The sequence below is a fragment of the Hylaeus volcanicus genome, chromosome 8, assembly GCF_026283585.1.
Source record: "Hylaeus volcanicus isolate JK05 chromosome 8, UHH_iyHylVolc1.0_haploid, whole genome shotgun sequence".
NCBI classification, from domain to species: Eukaryota; Metazoa; Arthropoda; class Insecta; order Hymenoptera; family Colletidae; genus Hylaeus; species Hylaeus volcanicus.
Genome location: NC_071983.1, coordinates 6,868,206 through 6,885,845, shown reverse-complemented (window position 1 = coordinate 6,885,845; position 17,640 = coordinate 6,868,206). Strand labels below are relative to the sequence as shown.

General features: G+C 42.7%; 3 protein-coding genes across 13 annotated transcripts; 2 read left to right on the top strand and 1 right to left on the bottom strand.

The window, feature by feature from the left end:
* Nucleotides 1–213: 213 nt before the first annotated feature.
* On the top strand, nt 214–2,209 carry LOC128881287 (UPF0547 protein C16orf87-like). Its single transcript, XM_054132207.1, has 3 exons — nt 214–887; nt 1,148–1,336; nt 1,414–2,209. The coding sequence occupies exons 1-3, from the start codon at nt 837–839 to the stop codon at nt 1,639–1,641; spliced, it is 468 nt and encodes a 155-aa protein (XP_053988182.1). The 5' UTR covers nt 214–836; the 3' UTR covers nt 1,642–2,209.
* Nucleotides 1,992–8,772, bottom strand: LOC128881278 (monocarboxylate transporter 12). 4 transcript variants are annotated; one of them, XR_008458033.1, is made up of 7 exons: nt 8,200–8,686; nt 6,463–7,721; nt 5,967–6,110; nt 3,884–4,799; nt 2,870–3,090; nt 2,359–2,696; nt 1,992–2,118 (listed from the first exon to the last, which is right to left on the bottom strand). XR_008458033.1 is itself a non-coding variant. In XM_054132197.1 (6 exons), exons 2-6 carry the CDS (start codon nt 7,079–7,081, stop codon nt 2,521–2,523), a joined length of 2,076 nt encoding a protein of 691 aa, XP_053988172.1. In that variant the 5' UTR covers nt 7,082–7,721; nt 8,200–8,686; the 3' UTR covers nt 1,992–2,520. The 4 variants fall into 4 exon arrangements, 3 of the variants coding, with proteins under 3 accessions (XP_053988172.1, XP_053988173.1, XP_053988174.1); XM_054132197.1 differs by having other exon boundaries at nt 1,992–2,696; XM_054132198.1 differs by having other exon boundaries at nt 1,992–2,696; nt 6,463–7,602.
* A 452-nt stretch (nt 8,773–9,224) lies between these two features.
* On the top strand, nt 9,225–17,215 carry LOC128881277 (glutamate [NMDA] receptor subunit 1). Of its 8 annotated transcripts, none has more exons than XR_008458032.1 (18): nt 9,225–9,383; nt 9,795–9,972; nt 10,399–10,650; nt 10,820–11,014; nt 11,348–11,448; nt 11,531–11,704; nt 12,563–12,676; nt 12,893–13,040; nt 13,478–13,691; nt 13,785–13,919; nt 14,033–14,190; nt 14,269–14,503; nt 15,066–15,214; nt 15,429–15,586; nt 15,674–15,846; nt 15,979–16,232; nt 16,324–16,381; nt 16,831–16,912. XR_008458032.1 is itself a non-coding variant. In XM_054132194.1 (18 exons), the coding sequence occupies exons 2-17, from the start codon at nt 9,808–9,810 to the stop codon at nt 16,349–16,351; spliced, it is 2,670 nt and encodes an 889-aa protein (XP_053988169.1). In that variant the 5' UTR covers nt 9,225–9,383; nt 9,795–9,807; the 3' UTR covers nt 16,352–16,381; nt 16,831–16,973. The 8 variants fall into 8 exon arrangements, 7 of the variants coding, with proteins under 7 accessions (XP_053988169.1, XP_053988166.1, XP_053988164.1 ...); XM_054132194.1 differs by having other exon boundaries at nt 16,307–16,381; nt 16,831–16,973; XM_054132191.1 differs by lacking the exon at nt 16,324–16,381 and having other exon boundaries at nt 10,820–11,008; nt 16,831–17,215.
* Nucleotides 17,216–17,640: the final 425 nt, after the last annotated feature.

Sequence of the window (17,640 nt, the reverse complement as noted above, 5' to 3'; positions counted from 1 at the left end):
ACGTCATATGGACTCGAAGTGTATAGATATTGCAGTATCTAATTTATCTTGATAAATCGAATTCTAATTTTGAATTGTTTTGGTTGTTATTAAAACTTCGAAAATCAATACACACTTCAGGGACAGTACAAGACCTTAAGTCATTATCAACATCATCTTAATTTAAGAAAATAGTTCAATGTCTCGCTGCAAGTGCTGGATTAGAGCATAGAAGAGCTTGTTAAACGAGAGTATCAAGTACAGTTAGGCTTCAAAAATGTTTTAATAGGAACACATTGGAAAGTGTTTTTTACGTTGGCTACCATTATTAATTTCGATGGTTAGGTTGAATGTGATTTTCAGAGTCACCGCCCCAATATGTATATGAAGTGCGCTGCAATACCATTTCAGTTTATGTTTCATCATCTTCCATAAGATGCTGCATCTATCATTGTAATAAAAAGCAAATATTTTTTTCATAATCAAGAAGCTCGATCATAGGCGTCAATAGGAGTATTATTGTAAACGTAAACACCTTTCGCAATTGAAACGACAAAGTTTTGTGATTGGCTTATTCGCATAATTGACTGCTACCGCCATCTATCAATTGAAGTACGAATTAGTTTTATTGTGTTCCTTTTGTTCATTACTGCTGTCATTACCTATTAGCGTGATGTTGAGTGAGAGAAAAAGCATCTAACGATACAGTGAGAGCTCTTAAAATGTGTTTTCACCGCTACAAAGGCTATTTTCATACTCTGATGTCATTATATTTTTATATGGTTTAACCATACTTTTCCTAGTCAAATTTTTTAATTAGAAATAATATTATCCTTTATGAAATATATTTCCGTAATATGGCAAAGACGAAAACAATCAGTAAAGGGTGTCCCAAATGTGAACAGCAGGTAATTTTCCATAGAATTTAATGGTAAAATGCTTTTGTTGGTTATTAGCCAAGTACTCCCTTGTGAATTGAATATTTTTGTGATAGTAAACACATAAATTATTTTTATTAGAATGAATTAATTTTACATTTATGCATTATTTATGCATATATTGTTCTCTCATTATGTGTATATAAAGAATGTTTCATTATAATTGTCCTATACGATTAAAATATAGTTTTGATATATCGTATATGAATTTAATAAATTTATTTATTAAGGTACCCGTTGCCTGTAAAGCATGTCCATGTGGTCATTCTTTTTTTAATGCAAGACGTAATTCTATCAAAAGCCCTCCTAGTCCTGATAGCGGAGTAATGAAAACCAGACGTACCAATCGAATCAAGCGAGAGAAACCAAATTATTATGATGCTTTGGAATATGACAAACAGTCAAAGAAAAGTGCAAAAGTAAGACTTTATCCACTTGAAATTTTAAATACATAATTAAGAAATCGAGGTACATAAGATACCTTTACTCGCTATAGATCAGAAAAGCAACAGACACTGCAAGTGACATAGACTGCCGACAACTAAATAAAAAAAAGAAACGAAAAGGGAAAGGGAAAGGGAAAAATGGAAGCAGTAACGGATTAGATGACGACGACGAAATGGAAGGAATCAATGGTTTGTCACCAGAGAAGCAACTCACATGCTCTCTAATATTACAAGAATTAAACAACAAAATGAGCATTGTAGCCTGGAAACCAACTTAAGTTCTTTTTACTTACTAACGTGTCTCTTATCAGAATTAATATCATCCATTATTACTAGACTGATATAATGATTTTTCACATGTAATTAATTAACAACACTGCAGCATTAACTTAGAATTACATAATTTTATGGATGGATGAATAACATTAATTCATAGAAATGATAAATAATTCTTTTTAACAGAAAAGTAGATTGCTATCGACTGCTTGTAATTTTAAAAATAATGTACACTCTGTGATAAATTCTTTATACTTTATTTTTTAATATCGCGTAACAGTTTATCGAGTTTCTCGGACATCGTTCTTTTTTTATACTAATTTATCTTCCAAGTATAAACATCAAGGCGACATAAGTGAAAAGAATATAACTTTTATTAAAGATCACTGTGTTTAATTACATCTGTTTGTATGAAAAATATGTATTTCGTACTAAGATTGTTTTTTTTTATCGCAGAACCTGCCGCAATTCTTCGTTTTCTACAAATAATCATAATGTAACATGTAAATATGATGTACATACTGTTTATATATAATGTATAATATAAGGCAAATTACAATTGTAAATCAGTTTTAGAAGCAGTTCTTTACATTGTACATACAACGATTTTAATCCTACGTTAAGATTTTTACTTAAACGTGAACAGTGTAAATGAGAACGTTCATTTACCAATAAACTAGATACGTGCATTTATAAAAATTTAAGAAAATCACCCTTACCTGCCGCGACCGAGGTATTTATCGTAAATCTTTTTTTTTTTTTCGAATACAACTGAACCAAGCAATACATCATAGTGGAATAATTGTAGCGACAAATGTTGCGATTTATTAGTTTTCTATTACACATTCGTTCGTTTCGTTAATCACATTCGCAAAATATCTTTATTCTTTCACGGTCGCCTCTCCTTGCGTATTACCGTTCTCGGCATTAACGGTAATCTTCGATGATTTCGATACTTCGTTAAAAACCAGGAGCAGAGGTAGACCTCCCATGACCATGCAAGTTCCCATGCAGAGAAAACATACGGTGTAACTTCCAGTTACATCGCGTAGGTAACCTGAAAATTAGTTAACAACGACAATATCGCCGACGTTAATTACGGAGTACAGCCATGGAACAATACCTCAGCAACAACTACGCAGAATCGAGTACCTTTGAATTCGTCAATTCAAACGTAATTAACCTTTTAAACGAATGTTACAGGTATAAACGTAGATCATAGTTAAATACCTGCTAGAGGTGGAATAGAAATTGCTCCAACACTTTGGAACATCCTAACGAGACCATAGGTGGAGGATATTTTGTCGGTTCCATATTGGTCAGCAAGAAGGACGGGAACTAAGAGAAACCAACAACCCAGGCATAATCCGTACATGCCAACGGAGCATGCTAGCACGTAGAAAGAATGAGCCATCGGGATCGCCAACACAGCTACTCCAGCACCCACCACGCTGTTAAACAGGACAAGAAAAACAAGCAGACATGTCAATAAATTCCTCTTCGTAATAACGAAAACGTATCTGTTGATTCTGTTTTCATAATTAAACTTTTACATTACTTGGCGTTATGTTTCGTAAGAATAATGAAAATCATACCCATACAGCACGGAACATTGCAGAAATATTTTTGTGTGTAAGATTTGAAATATTTGATGGAGTATTTTCTTAGTTGTCGCAACAACGTGTTTATGCCCGCCTCTGTGCAAGTTGCAGCAACGTTTCTGCAACATTTCAGACGATACTGCTGAGACATTACGGAAACGTTACATGAAGATTTCCAGAATATTCTAGAAGTACATTTCTGTTTGTGCATCAGTAGTTTATATCTCGCTATATAAGTAATATACTTCATTTGTGTAATGCCAGTACATTCGGCGTGCTATGATTTCAATGTTCTTTTATCTATATATGAAAATTTATCGAGAAGTTAATACTTTATTTAAGAAATCATCAGAATGAACCTCTTTCATTTTCTTATTCTCGTAATAATGCAATATAAAACGTTACTAGGAATCCTACTTCGCGGACGACAAACGTTGAATTTCTACCAGTTTTTGATCACCCTAGTAATTGAAAATGCGACAAGCTTTACAATATCTTTTACTTTCTATATCAATGTTTTGTTACAGTCCCGAAGAAGCTAGCTGGGAGTATTTTATTCAAAAGGAGACGTCTTAGGAATCCTCGTACAAATTAAATGGTGATCAACTACCGGTAAGGGGAGTCTATTTCTCGTTAAATGTACCTTCCAATGTATCCTTTCCGTCGATCGAACAGCTGCAGGTCCGAGAGCCAACCGAGACCCAGTCGTCCGCACAAATCAAGAGCGGCGGAAATGGCCACCAGGTAGCCCGCTTCCGATTTCGTGTAACCGGCCGCGTGGACGTACGCCGGCAGATAATAGAGCATGTAAGGGCTTCCAGTCGACATGAGACTGACCGATAGACACATCATGATGAACTGTGGATTCTTCAACAGAGAAAGATCGATGTACTTCATTATCTTCTGGACGATGGTCTTCGGTCCCTCCTGGGCCGGAGGTTCGGTTTGGGGAGGAGCGCACACGGCGGTCACCGACGATCTCAACGATCTCAACGACGACCTGGCTTTGTACACGCACGTGGAGTCCGTCGACAGATCCTCGACGCTGTGCAATAAACTGGAGCTACGTATCTTCGAGATGGGTTTCATCCTGAGGCACTCGCCTATCACGTCCTTCTCCTCCTCGCTGTCCGTCAACTCGACGGCCACCACGCCATTCTGATGGAACAATTCGTTCAACAGATTGTGCTTGGTGGTCGCGTCGTTAGCGAACAGCAAGTCCAGCTTCTGCTGCTTCGTCGTCCCTAGCCCCTTCGTTGTCGCTATCTCGATCTTTTCAGTTTTCACCGACACCTGCGCGACGTCCTCGGGCGCATAGTTGTTCTCCAACGGTCGGTAGAGGGTTGCGCTCACGCATACGTGGAGCATGCAACCGCCAAGGAGGAGGATCGTCCCGTGGAAACCGAATTTGTCCACCAGCACCTCGATCAGAAGAGGAAACACGAAACTGCCGGCCGCTGTGCCCGATACGCATATCCCGTTCGCCAAGGCGCGGTGCTTGTCGAAATACTGGGAGACGATGATGATGCCAGGCGTCGTCGACAGACCGCCACCGATACCTGAAATCGTCCCATTCGCGGTGAACCTGTTTTCACAAGTTATACTCCAAGCGGAGAATAAGTAATCTGCCCATCGTTCACACGTTCATCTCGTACAATATAGCAGAAAGCGTTCGTTTCAGGAATGGTGGGACTAGCATCGTTGAAATGATTCAATATTCGAGTACTATCGCGAAACACTATTCAAGTGCTATGAGTAATCATGTACTTGATCAGTGTACAAGATATTCGAAGATTTAATTATAACCCGAGCTGATAGTATTTCATTAAAAAAGTTTGATAAGTGATTCCAGCCCCAAGAAATATTAGCGTTAAATGTTTAAATTGTTGTAATATTTTAGGAAGTAGCATAAAAATATTATCTCACGGGTCATTTATTTAACCGTGTTCGCGACTTACTCGTTATAGGGAAGCAGACGAACGGAATAATTAATCTTCAACAATCGTGAACACGTCCTCCATCGCTAATGAGCTATGTCACGTACAGGGTGTTTTTAGAAACTGCAGAACGTTCTCGAAAGATTAATTCTCTGTGTATTTCAGAAATATTTCTCGAAATATGCAAGGCAATATTCCGAACGTGTTTCAGCAATATTGCGTATCGTACGGGTATCTGGTTCCTGTTCGCATTTTTACTTTAGCGCAGTGTCTGCGCTTCGTTACGTAACAAGCATCGTTTATAACGTTACATATACGTATACGTGTATATATCTATGCAGAGGACATGCCTAAATGGGCATCACAAAAATGCGATGGTACTCTATGTCTCTCGACGTTTAGAAAAAGAATTTGACAAAATTGGGCTCGCAAAGCGTTTGCTCTGATGCACTTCAAAGTCATGATATATCAAAGTTTTAATACTTTATATGTAATTATGCGAGATCGTCGATACGATATCTTGACAATAATGCATAGACGATATAACAGTCTCTGTGTCTATCTAAAAATGATCAATGCCTGTTACCGTCTGACGTAGATGCATCTCGAAGTGAAACGTTCTCGATGCGCGGCTATCAGCACATTTCCATCAGCTTTCAGGCGCGTAATGTACCAGTTAAATTTCGCGATACCCATTTAGACTGGCCTTGCACAAATGTAACGTACGAACGTCCGACAAATGGGCACGATGGGATTACAAATCAAAGCACATGCGATCTCTCCACGAACCTGTCAAGACTCCAAATGTAAAAAAGAGATGCACCAAGCTCGTGGCGAAGTAACTTATCGTTAATCCTAAAGCACAGAACAATCCCCCGATGAACACGACCGTCCGACAGCTGTATTTCTGGCACAGCATGCTCGTCACAGGCGCTGCGTACGGAGCAAGACATACGAACATCCGTTAAACGACACGTTCAAGGATACGAAACACGAGGCTTTCGTCGAGGATCGATCCGACGGAAATCGAACCGACGATTACTCAGAGATGGGCAAAATTTTTGTTCGAGTCATAGATGACGAAGCAGGTAAACGTATAACGATCTAGCCGCGACGTTTCTCGGATACCATAGTTATATTACTCTTTCTTCTCGTTATAATTTGGTTTCGAATAAGATCCGAGTTTGCTAATTGTAAGTATATGAATTATCGTTCCAGGTTTGGTTCAAGGTCTAAGATATAAAGAGTCGTTTGGATAAGAATTTTGCCCGCCTCTATAACTTACCCAGTGCGAGGCAAAGACAGGACAGAATAGCTGGTATCCAGGAAGCGACCGACGCCGTGGCGTCCTTGAATGTCTCCATGACCTCGACGTACAACACTCCATAGGATTTCACCAGGCCAGCCACCCAGAATTGAACGAAAAACGCCCCGAAGACGATCACCCATCCGTAGCCGCCGTCCAACGGTACATAGGTGATGTTCCTGGGCTTCTTGGTCTCGTACCTTCTCGGTTTCCTTTTCTTCGCGGAGGAGCACTTGGTCGACCTGAGCTCCCTCGATTTGGCTATCAACGGTCTGGCGGTGAGGCTCGATATCGTCAGGAGGTTGTCGTTGTCCTCGTCCTCGATCGTCTCCGGGCTCTGGAGATGGGGCGGCACGATAGGGGTGGAGGTAGCCGTCGCCTGGACGGCCAGCGAGGCTGGCCTCTTCGGCGACGGCACGCCGTTGCTCAGGTCGAAGACGGGAGCCGAGTGGATCGACAACAGGGAGCCCAGCTGATTCTGTTGATTCATGTTCTCGTCGATGACGGTAGCGCCGACCATCTCCTGCGACGCTGTCGCACAGGCGACAGTGTCACGCTCGACCGAATCCTGCAGGCTCCATTCTCGTGGTAGCGACATATTTCAACGGCTTCGTTAGCGCGAGGGGGACCGTAATACATTGGAGTTACGTTGCTTTTACGCTCTCGGTTTGCTTAACACGGCAAACTGTCTTCCTTCGACTGGCTTCGACGCCCTCTGCTCCCGGTCCGCCTCGATGCGAGCTTCAACGTCCTCTGTTCGCGAGCTCCGACCACGTACAACCCCCCCAGGGCTCGTCCTCTCGTCTCGTCGTCGATGGTATTCGACAACCCGTTACGAACAGGACTGCTTTCCGTTTCTCCAGCGGACGAGCGCGACCCTTCTCTGCGTTTCTTGCGTGTTTTCTGGCCCGGTTACCTGCCCTTCGACGACTTCCCCCTCACCATTTACACGTTCTCCAGGAGTCTCCTTACTCGGTCTAAGGGTGCTTGGTAAATAACCGAGATGAAAGGGCTGCGCACGCAGAGGAGGTCGCCACCGAGTGGAAACTTACGGGATCGATACACGGTCGAGCCGTCGACGCGCTTGGCATCTCGCGGCCGAGTCGCCACCACGTGGGGCTGGAAACAATATGAGGCTGTCGGTTTATTGTCCTGCGACCGACCCACTTTTCCACCCCCGAACCCACGACTTTAAACGCTTAATGTTCGCTTCCTCTCGTACTTGGTCGCTTGGAATGCTTAATGTACAACAGAAATACTGTATTCGATCATTTTCTTATACGTTAATCCGTGTATGTAGTAGCCTGTGGTAGGTTCTACCGCAGGCTACCACAGATTTTAGGTGTCTTCGAATGGTCAGGGACACTCGGAAAAATTCGATACGCGGTATTGGCAGATGAGAAGAGTGGCTCCAAGGGATAAACTAGTCTCAAACTACTCTGTTCGCGTTTACGAATCAGCTAACCCTTTATTTACTGAATCTCTCAAAAGTTTTTATAATCTAGGCGTCCATCTTGGTCTTATACCATTTTATGGAATTGTCTTTAACAAGCTTCCAAAAGAAAAGAAGCTTGTGCTGCCATCCAACAATTAAAAACGAACTTCATAGAAGTGGACTTGAAAGTCGCAATAGGTTTCACAGCGTTTAATTAATACTTATAAGTCCCGCCAGTAAAGAAAGGGTTAAACCTATCCTCGGTCATTTTCCTTATTTACCTATAATATAATATGCGTCTGTTGCCAGGCTCGATAGGATTGAAGAGTCAGGCGATCGATCCGCAGCCACGACCGTGATTCACGCGGCGATTCTTCGATTCTGGGATCGCGTGTTGTCTGGCAGACATCACCGACTGTCGATGACGACCGTCGCAGAGGGTGGGGGTAATTATTCATAAAGGAGGAACGAGCTCGAGGAAGACGTCACTGGTCGCTAAAAGTTTCAAAGGTTCCGACGTCCACGACGCTCTTGGTTCGCTCTTCGTAGAAGCATCGGAACGATAATTTGTATACTTAGCAGACTTAGATCGTATCAAGGCTGTAAAATTCATAGGAAGAATGTACAAATCAAATACCGGATGAGCCTAATACACTATACAAAAGGAAACTGTTAATCTATGTTAAATATTGATTGCCAGGATAATCCATACTTAATGTTATAAATGCGAAAGTAACTTAGTTACCTTTTCACGCCTAAACCGCTGAACAGATTTCGATGAAATTAGGCAAGGGAGATAGATTGGATATTAAGGAAGGACATAGGCTATACTTTGTTTCGATAAAAATAAGGTTTCAGGTCGTAATCTCAATATTTGTAAATAAAGAGAAGTATCGATCGAAACATCTGTGTTACGGAAAACAAAAGACAGTCCTGACTGGTTCACGAAGGTTCACGTGGTTGAACTTTCAGTCGAACGCAAACGGCATAAGTGAACAACAATGAATAACGCCTATAATAACGCCTAAGTACGATCGCAAAGAAGGATGATTAAACGATTTAATTGAATTACTATCTTCGATGCTCTTTGACTGCAATTTTCCTAAATGTCCCTCGACGCATCTCCCCTTTTCACCCCGCCAATCGATTGCTGGAAGTCCTGGAACGCGATACAGAAGAGATGAAGGGGTAACAAACGGAGAATCGTTGTTAACGAATGTATAGATCCCCTGAAAAAATACAATAACACCCTAAAATTGCGATAGTGGGGACGGAGTCTGTGCGCAGCATCCGAACGGATCAATGAGTCTCCGAGTTCGGTCTCAGATCCACCTTCGCGCTCGACGTTGGCGCTGGGTCCGTTCGCTGGGGAACTCCGATAAGGGCGTGAACAGTTTCCAAATGAATCCTCGGACGCTAGAATCGCTGGGAGTCGCGTGAACGTTCAGCGAGTGGCCCCGATTCGGTACGTTCAGATGATCCACGAGGACAGTAATAGAGGCGTAGATCCTTTTTGTTCACTGAGTTGTTATTCACATTTGTTTAGAAGCTAAGGTGAAGGTAGTTGTTCGCCAGTGGATGACGTTCCTCAGCAGTGATATATCCTCGATACAAAAGCTGTTCTCGGTAGTCCTTTCGATGAGTCACTTTAGGGATCCCCTTGACGTCACCTGTTTGAAAACTTGTTTCTCCATTCGTGTTACAGTTCGATCTGTCCATAGAAAACTATTCGTATAAAATTGCAAAAAGAAAATTCTGTTATCTGGATAATATTGTCCGGTGCACTTGCCCTATCGCTCGCCACGGTTTTGTGATCTCTGTTCTTCTGTCCTTCAGCTGCTCGACAAACATTCCTCGAATCTATCGTTTGCCGCAGATCGAATCGCGCGATGGCGAAATACGAAGGAGCCTTATTATTCCTCCTCCTAATTGTCGCGAACGACGAGGTGTACAATGGACTCGCCGCACACCAGGCCAACAATCCCACCCTCTTTAAGATCGGGGGTGTATTGTCCAATGAGGAGAGCAAAACTCATTTCAGGAAAACAATCGACGTAAGTAACGCGCGAGCGAGCCTTTCCCAAAGTAGATTCGTTAACGTAGACCAACCGAAAGCCTCTCGACGACAGCTTCGGTGTTTACTATACGTGACCTCGATGATTCGTTCGAAGGTCTTTGAGGTCGAGTGATTTTCCATAACCTTGACGCTTGGAAGTCTCGGTAAGGTTACCATGTTTATTATGCAACTGTTAACAAATTCAGAGGATTATTCAATACTTCATAGTATAAAGGAACCATATGATCACGGATTATAATTTAAGAATGTTTAAATAGAAATAAAATATTTTGAGATTTGTATGGGTCATTGTAATAATCTAATAATCCAGATGCCCAGAGACTTTCGAATGGCAGTGCACAATTTCATCGAAATTACCAGCGCGAAATGGCAAAAGGATATCCTCGTTGTCCCGTTTTTCCAGCATCTGAACTTCGATTCGAAATACGTCAGCAAAGGGGTGACCTATAAGCACACGGTGATTCAAATGGACTCTAATCCAATTAGAATGGCACTCAGCGTGTGCAAGTCTCTGATCGCCGAGCAGGTCTACGCGGTGGTGGTGTCCCATCCTCTTACGGGAGACCTGTCGCCAGCAGCTGTTTCCTACACCAGCGGTTTTTATCACATTCCCGTCATAGGGATCTCGTCGAGAGACTCGGCGTTCTCGGATAAAGTAAGTCGACGAGTTTACAGAGAAAAATCAGAAAAGATTGCAGCTCGTTCAACGGTTTTTCCGTAAATGAGATTGCCGATAATACCTCCATTGCGTCATTATCACGTTACCGGTATTATTATGTAATTGCGCGTTGAACATCAATTAAGTACGATCTCTATTCTTGCAGAACATTCACGTCTCCTTTCTGCGCACGGTACCGCCGTACTCGCACCAGGCAGACGTATGGGTGGATTTGTTGAGACACTTCAACTACATGAAGGTGATCTTCATCCATAGCTCCGATACGGACGGCCGTGCCTTGCTGGGACGGTTTCAAACCACTTCTCAAAACTTAGAGGATGATGTCGAAATTAAGGTACAGGTGGGTCTGAAAGCTTCCCGTCTTCGTGCTTAGAATCTTTAACGGGTAAAGTTCACGAGAGAAAAGGGTGGTTACTGTATAGAAAATGTATAGAATGTATCTGTTCTAATAGAACAAAGATACGACGTGATTATGCATAATCCCATTTATCAAATTGACCGGCAATTTTATATAATCCCTAACTCGTAATGGGGAAACTTGTTAATGCATATGCTCCCTAGAAATACTGTCAACTTTAGTGGGGATTATCCATAATCTCCAGTTTATTATATTTACAACGTATCTATCACATGAAAAATAGATGCTGCAACATTCGTGCGTCTTTTCAAACAGGTTGAGTCTGTTATCGAGTTCGAACCTGGCTTGGAGAGCTTCATGCACCAGCTGATAGAGATGAAGAACGCGCAAGCCAGAGTCTGCCTCTTGTACGCCTCGTGAGTACGCGTTTCTTCTAGCGCATCGTTGTACCCTGAATCACTCGAATCTCAAGGGTTTCTTTTCTCCGATCGACGACAGAAAGACCGACGCCAGCGTGATCTTCCAAGACGCCGCTGCATTGAACATGACCGGCGCAGGATACGTTTGGATCGTGACGGAGCAAGCCTTAGATGCGCCCAATGCACCGGAAGGTCTTCTCGGCTTGAAATTAATTAACGCTGAGAAAGAGAAGGCTCACATCGAAGATAGCCTGTCAGTCCTTTTCTAAGTCTACATTGACGTCTGCGCATCCGTGTCACGTGTAGCTTCGTGTCTAGACAAAGTTACCCACCATACTCTCTACTATGTATTTCAAAGACGCTCGATACATGTGCATGCGAAGACTTTGCCGCTTCTTTCGCCTAGGGCTGGGACTATTCTTCAAATTTCCCTGATATATTCCCTGATACATATTGAGTTGAATATTTAGGCAAATAAAACAACCAGGTTTTATTATTTCCATAGAGACGATATATTTAGGTAACGGAAAAATAATTGTGCGCAAAACGGCACGGTCAGATCCCGAACAAAAGCGCAGCGAAACATTAAATTATATATACTCCAACACGTACTTCGAATAGGTTTTCTAGCGAAGATTGCATTAATACTCACTTTAGATTCGAGGATTAGTAGTCCCAGACCTAGTTTATGCAGCTCTTCGATCTGCCTCTCGAAAGATGAGAAAGTCCTTTTTGATGTTCTAAATCAGGGTTTTTCGAACTGCGGTCTATAGATCCCTAGGAATCCGTGATCCGTAAGGATTTGATCGTCATTGTATTAAATAAATCTCAATAAGACTTCCGCGAGTGCACGAGGTTCGAGAAACACTGTTTCCGGATGCTACCTTTTGCATGCGTTACGCAGAAACACGCACCTTGATTTCACAGCAATGTACAACTGATTTCAGATCACTGGATCACATCTCTATACCCTCCTAGTACACCTTTCAAAATCTCTCCGGGTGGACATTCCGAATTGTTCACCAAAACCGCTGTACTTTAAACGTTAGGATGTCTGTGTGTGCGAGCATTGTCCGCGTGGACCTGTGATTCAGTGAAATGTATGTTCCAGGGTGATCCTTGTGTCAGCTTTGAGGGTGATGAACGAGTCGGAGGAGATCACGGTGGCGCCCAAGGACTGCGGAGACTCGGGTGCCATATGGGAGACTGGGAAGAAGCTATTTCAGTACGCTTTTGTCTTCACTATTCGCGACTAAGAATCTGATCGGTACAAGCATGCTATTGTTTCTAATAAACGATTCGATCTCGTACATAAAAGTACCTGTTGAATAAATATAAGAATTTTAGTTAGGAAAATGAAATTAAATACTAGGATAGAATGTACTATATCTAGGCTAAAAAAATTGGACTGCTTCGATGTTATTATATTTGATTTATTTAGGTATATACGCAAGCAAATATTGCCAGTCGGTGCTACCGGCAGGGTAGCCTTCGACGACAACGGAGACCGCATCTTCGCCGAATATGACATCATTAACATCAAGGAGAATGGTGAACGGGTCTCCGTTGGACAGTACTTTTATCCAACTGTAAGCAACGCGCTCTGCTTAGAAACGATTAAACGATCGTAGACTGAAATTACTTTGTTCACACTTCGGCACCTTCGAGCAAAGGTTTTCATTCGTAATCGATAATACAGGCACTGCTTTCCCACCCTAGAACGCGTCGAGTCAAAACAACTGCATATTAAGGGATTCTCGAAACGTAATTTGATTTTCTTACGAGATAAATGAGAAGCCAATGAATGAGTCATAGCTAGACTGTGGATTATATGCATTTATGACGTACAATAATATAGAAAATTAAATAAATGCACAAAATCCGCATGTTTAGTTATAACATATCTAATTTGTCAGCCAAAACATAATATCCCACGTGTCTTATCGCTTTTAACAAAATAGTCTATGTTCGTCTAATTTGGATATTAGTTCGTTATCGGTGAGTTTATTGTCTTACGATGTCGCAGAATGGAACCAAGATGAAGCTGAGCGTGAATGAGTCGAACATAACGTGGCCTGGCCGAGTAAGCGCCAAACCGGAGGGTTTCATGATCCCTACGCACTTAAAAGTGCTCACAATCGAGGAGAAGCCGTTTGTCTACGTTCGTGAAATCACCGACGGTGAACCCTGCCTGCCAGAAGAGATTCTGTGCCCTCATTTTAACGCTACCGAACACGATAGTAAGATTATACAGTAAGATTGATCTTGCATCGAGTAACAATCCTTTACGCATATTTTTGCTACTCTCTGCAACTCGTTTAAACGTTTTTCAGCGACAAGAACATTCTGCTGCAAGGGATACTGCATGGACTTGTTGAAAGAACTGTCGAAAACTATCAATTTCACCTACAGCTTAGCCCTCTCCCCCGATGGACAATTCGGCAGCTACGTGATAAAAAATAGTTCAGGTGCGGCGTGAAGCTATTTAAGTAAATATATCACAAGTAAATTTAAGAACCTCCACGAATATACGCAGTATTTAAAAAACGATCTCAAGTTAAAAGATTACGGATTTCTACAGTCGGAGGAAAGAAAGAGTGGACAGGACTGATCGGGGAGCTGGTCAACGAGACAGCAGACATGATCGTTGCACCGTTAACGATCAATCCGGAGCGCGCAGAGTTCATCGAATTCAGCAAGCCCTTCAAGTATCAGGGCATCACCATTCTTGAAAAGAAGGTACGGTATACGCATGGAGCAAACGATGTATCAAGTATAGAAATGGTAACGATATTAAAAAGACGCGTCGATCTTTAGCCATCAAGATCGTCGACCCTGGTATCGTTCCTCCAACCATTCAGCAACACCCTTTGGATACTGGTGATGGTGTCGGTGCACGTAGTGGCTCTAGTTCTGTACCTCCTCGACCGGTTCTCGCCTTTCGGGAGGTTCAAGCTAGCAAACACTGACGGTACCGAAGAGGACGCCCTCAACTTGTCCAGCGCCGTTTGGTTCGCCTGGGGAGTCCTGCTCAACAGTGGCATCGGAGAAGGTTCGCGATGCTTACCCAGTTAATTGAATTACTAGGATCGAATTACCGACAGGATGGGGTACACAATTCCGAATGACCGTGTTTCCTGGTTGAAAATAGATCGAAATGACGGAGAAACAAATTGTACGACAAGATCCGTCCTTCCAACGACCTTGCCTGTCTCCCATCGGTGCAACGATACACGTGGAAAGCGCAATTATGCTAATTCTTCATGGAAAAGTGCAATTACATTTCTTTTCCTCGTACTCAAATCGATTCCTTTTGTCATTCCGCGAATAGAAGAATGCACGTACTTTGCTTGTTACTGCCTCGGGCAGCGTAACTTCTCGGCGATCATTAGTGTCGAACCTTCGGGAAATGTATTTATAGCGAGTGCTATTATCTTCTTTTGCCAACCGAAGCGTAATTAAATCGATCAAACAAGGGACAACAGAAACGTAATTGCGTGAAAATATATCGATATTCTCGTGCCCCCTGATACGTCGTCGCGATAACGAGACTTTTCGAAGCATTTCATGAATATATGTACGTAACGACGATTCGATTCTCGACGATTTCCCAGGTACTCCGCGAAGCTTCTCTGCTCGCGTGTTGGGCATGGTCTGGGCAGGATTCGCGATGATTATTGTGGCATCTTACACTGCCAACCTGGCCGCGTTCTTGGTGTTGGAACGACCAAAAACAAAATTGACTGGGATCAACGACGCTCGAGTAAGAATACAACAAATTTAACAAATGTTTTCCAAACGACGTAGCTAACGTAGCTAACGTAGCTCGATCTGATTCGTCGAGGACAAATCCCTGCATTCGATGCATATATCGCGCGGAATACGCTATCGTTACAATTGCTGCCGTTGAGTATTGATTTTAGTCAAGGTAGCAGAAATGTTGCACGGCTGACGGAAATTTAACGTTACGTTCGCAGCTCAGAAACACCATGGAGAACCTAACGTGCGCCACGGTGAAGGGTTCATCCGTGGACATGTACTTCCGTCGACAGGTCGAGCTGTCGAACATGTATCGCACGATGGAAGCCAACAATTACGACACTGCCGAAGACGCTATCAGAGATATAAAAATTGGGTAGGGGAGCTCGAACGAGGCCTTGACAAAATTTTTCTTGATGTCGTCGCCTGGAAATCAGTTGCATTGAGAACAATCTACTCGCAGGAAACTTATGGCCTTCATTTGGGACAGTTCTCGACTGGAATTCGAGGCTGCCCAGGACTGCGAATTGGTAACAGCTGGAGAACTGTTTGGTCGGTCTGGTTATGGAATTGGCTTGCAAAAGGGGTCTTTATGGGCTGATGCCGTGACCCTGGCCATCTTGGACTTTCACGAAAGTAAGGGTCGCTCGTTGCTCTAAACAGTTAGAGGCTACTTTAAAGTCACGCAAAGTTTTCATTAATGTACTTGTACACTTGTATACTTGCCAAGAATTTACGAACCTACTATACCGTATTCCGCACCTTCAGGCGGTTTCATGGAGGATCTCGACAAACATTGGATCCTCCAGGGCAACGTGCAACAGTGCGAGCAGTTCGAGAAAATGCCCAACACCTTGGGCCTGAAGAACATGGCCGGTGTGTTCATAGTCGTGGGTGTCGGAATCATCGGTGGTATCGGTCTGATTATCATCGAGGTGGCGTACAAGAAACACCAGATCCGCAAGCAAAAGAAGATGGAACTGGCGAGACACGCTGCGGACAAATGGAGAGGCGCGATCGAGGTAAAGAAACCTAAGCGCAGTTCCATTGGCGTAATCAAACATCTTTCCGATATCTTTCGCTGTCCTTTCCTCAGAATTCTGTGTTTATCAGTAAACCGCAGGCAGCCAGGACGAAGTAGGAGCGACGCGTGGGAATACTATGAGACCTAGTAACAATATAAATACACGATCGTCCAATAAACACACACCATAGATTCGAGCACAAGTTCCGCTACATATGCTTTAGGGATGATACAAGTAGTCAGGCTTCTACTAAAACCGGTGCAAAATACGACGTCGATCGTTGAAAGGAAATTCGGTGACCAATCGTCACGTCGTATCTTGCACCTAAATCGCTTCACTTATCTGGCATTAAGTATTTTTGAAGTCGGCTTCGTCATGTTTAAAATTAAGCTTCAGATTACTACTACGCTATTATTAGAGCCGCAAAAGTATGATTATAGTTTTGTACTTCGAAATATCGCATTATAACATGTAAGTCCTATAGTATTTAGTTCAACCAAAGAAGCGAGTGCCAAATTTCTTTCGATTGATTAAAGCTTTCGGTGAAGCTCCCTCTAATCGAGCACCTTTTGCTCTTTTTTTCTTTCAAACGCAGAAACGGAAGACCTTGCGAGCCTCGATAGCCGCTCAACGAAGGATCCAAAGCAACGGCCTAAACGATCCTACGACCGTGAGCCTAGCGGTGGACACGGTAGCTAGATCTAACGTGGCACCAAGAAGTCCTGGCCGTGCATGGCCAGGAGACAGCGATATCCGTCAACGACCAATCTCTCGCGCTGATGATATCAGATTATCGCCAGCCGCTTACACCGCGGACGTCTCGCATCTAATAGTGTGAGCCAGATGTTTAACCATCGACTCGTACCTATGTCGTAAATTTCAGAATGTTATCGTTACCGAGAGAAACAACGGTAGAATTACACGTTCGTGTAACTGTTTGAGGATACGTTTGTTTTATACAATAAATATCGTTGCTTTAACGCAGTCTTTCTCAAACATCACGTCCTGCTTCCTCCCACAGGCCACTTCCATAAGGAAGTAGCTTTCGTCGACCATTCTTAGAGGAGCATTTATTTTTAGGAAAAATATTGTAATGCTTCAACAATTTTTATTCGATCCGTATGCGTACAAAATTATCGTGAAAATTGTCATTTCTCCCGATATAATATCAATTGTGATTGCATTGTGATAATTAAGCGCCGAGGGTATCCAGTAACAAAACTCGTAACGATTAATCACAATCGAGTACGTGTCGTTATGCAATTCGTTTCTTTCATATTTCAATTACGCCCAGACACGCATTCTTTTATAATCGTTTCGAGTTTTATTTTTACGTCAATCTAATAGCGCAAATCGAACGTTATTTCTACGGAAAGTTGTTCTATTTTGGTACATCAGTGTTTGC

Excerpts from the sequence above, each read along its gene's own strand:
- LOC128881287 (XM_054132207.1), top strand. The coding sequence starts at position 837 with ATGGCAAAGACGAAAACAATCAGTAAAGGGTGTCCCAAATGTGAACAG. Across the intron at positions 888-1,147 it reads GTCCCAAATGTGAACAGCAG|GTACCCGTTGCCTGTAAAGC; the intron begins GTAATTTTCCAT and ends TTATTTATTAAG. Across the intron at positions 1,337-1,413 it reads AGTCAAAGAAAAGTGCAAAA|ATCAGAAAAGCAACAGACAC; the intron begins GTAAGACTTTAT and ends TACTCGCTATAG.
- LOC128881278 (XM_054132197.1), bottom strand. The coding sequence starts at position 7,081 with ATGTCGCTACCACGAGAATGGAGCCTGCAGGATTCGGTCGAGCGTGAC. Across the intron at positions 6,111-6,462 it reads CTGTCTTTGCCTCGCACTGG|CGCCTGTGACGAGCATGCTG; the intron begins GTAAGTTATAGA and ends CTCCGTACGCAG. Across the intron at positions 2,697-2,869 it reads TTCTATTCCACCTCTAGCAG|GTTACCTACGCGATGTAACT; the intron begins GTATTTAACTAT and ends ACTAATTTTCAG.
- LOC128881277 (XM_054132189.1), top strand. The coding sequence starts at position 9,808 with ATGGCGAAATACGAAGGAGCCTTATTATTCCTCCTCCTAATTGTCGCG. Across the intron at positions 13,920-14,032 it reads CGTGATAAAAAATAGTTCAG|TCGGAGGAAAGAAAGAGTGG; the intron begins GTGCGGCGTGAA and ends GGATTTCTACAG. Across the intron at positions 15,847-15,978 it reads CATCTTGGACTTTCACGAAA|GCGGTTTCATGGAGGATCTC; the intron begins GTAAGGGTCGCT and ends CCGCACCTTCAG.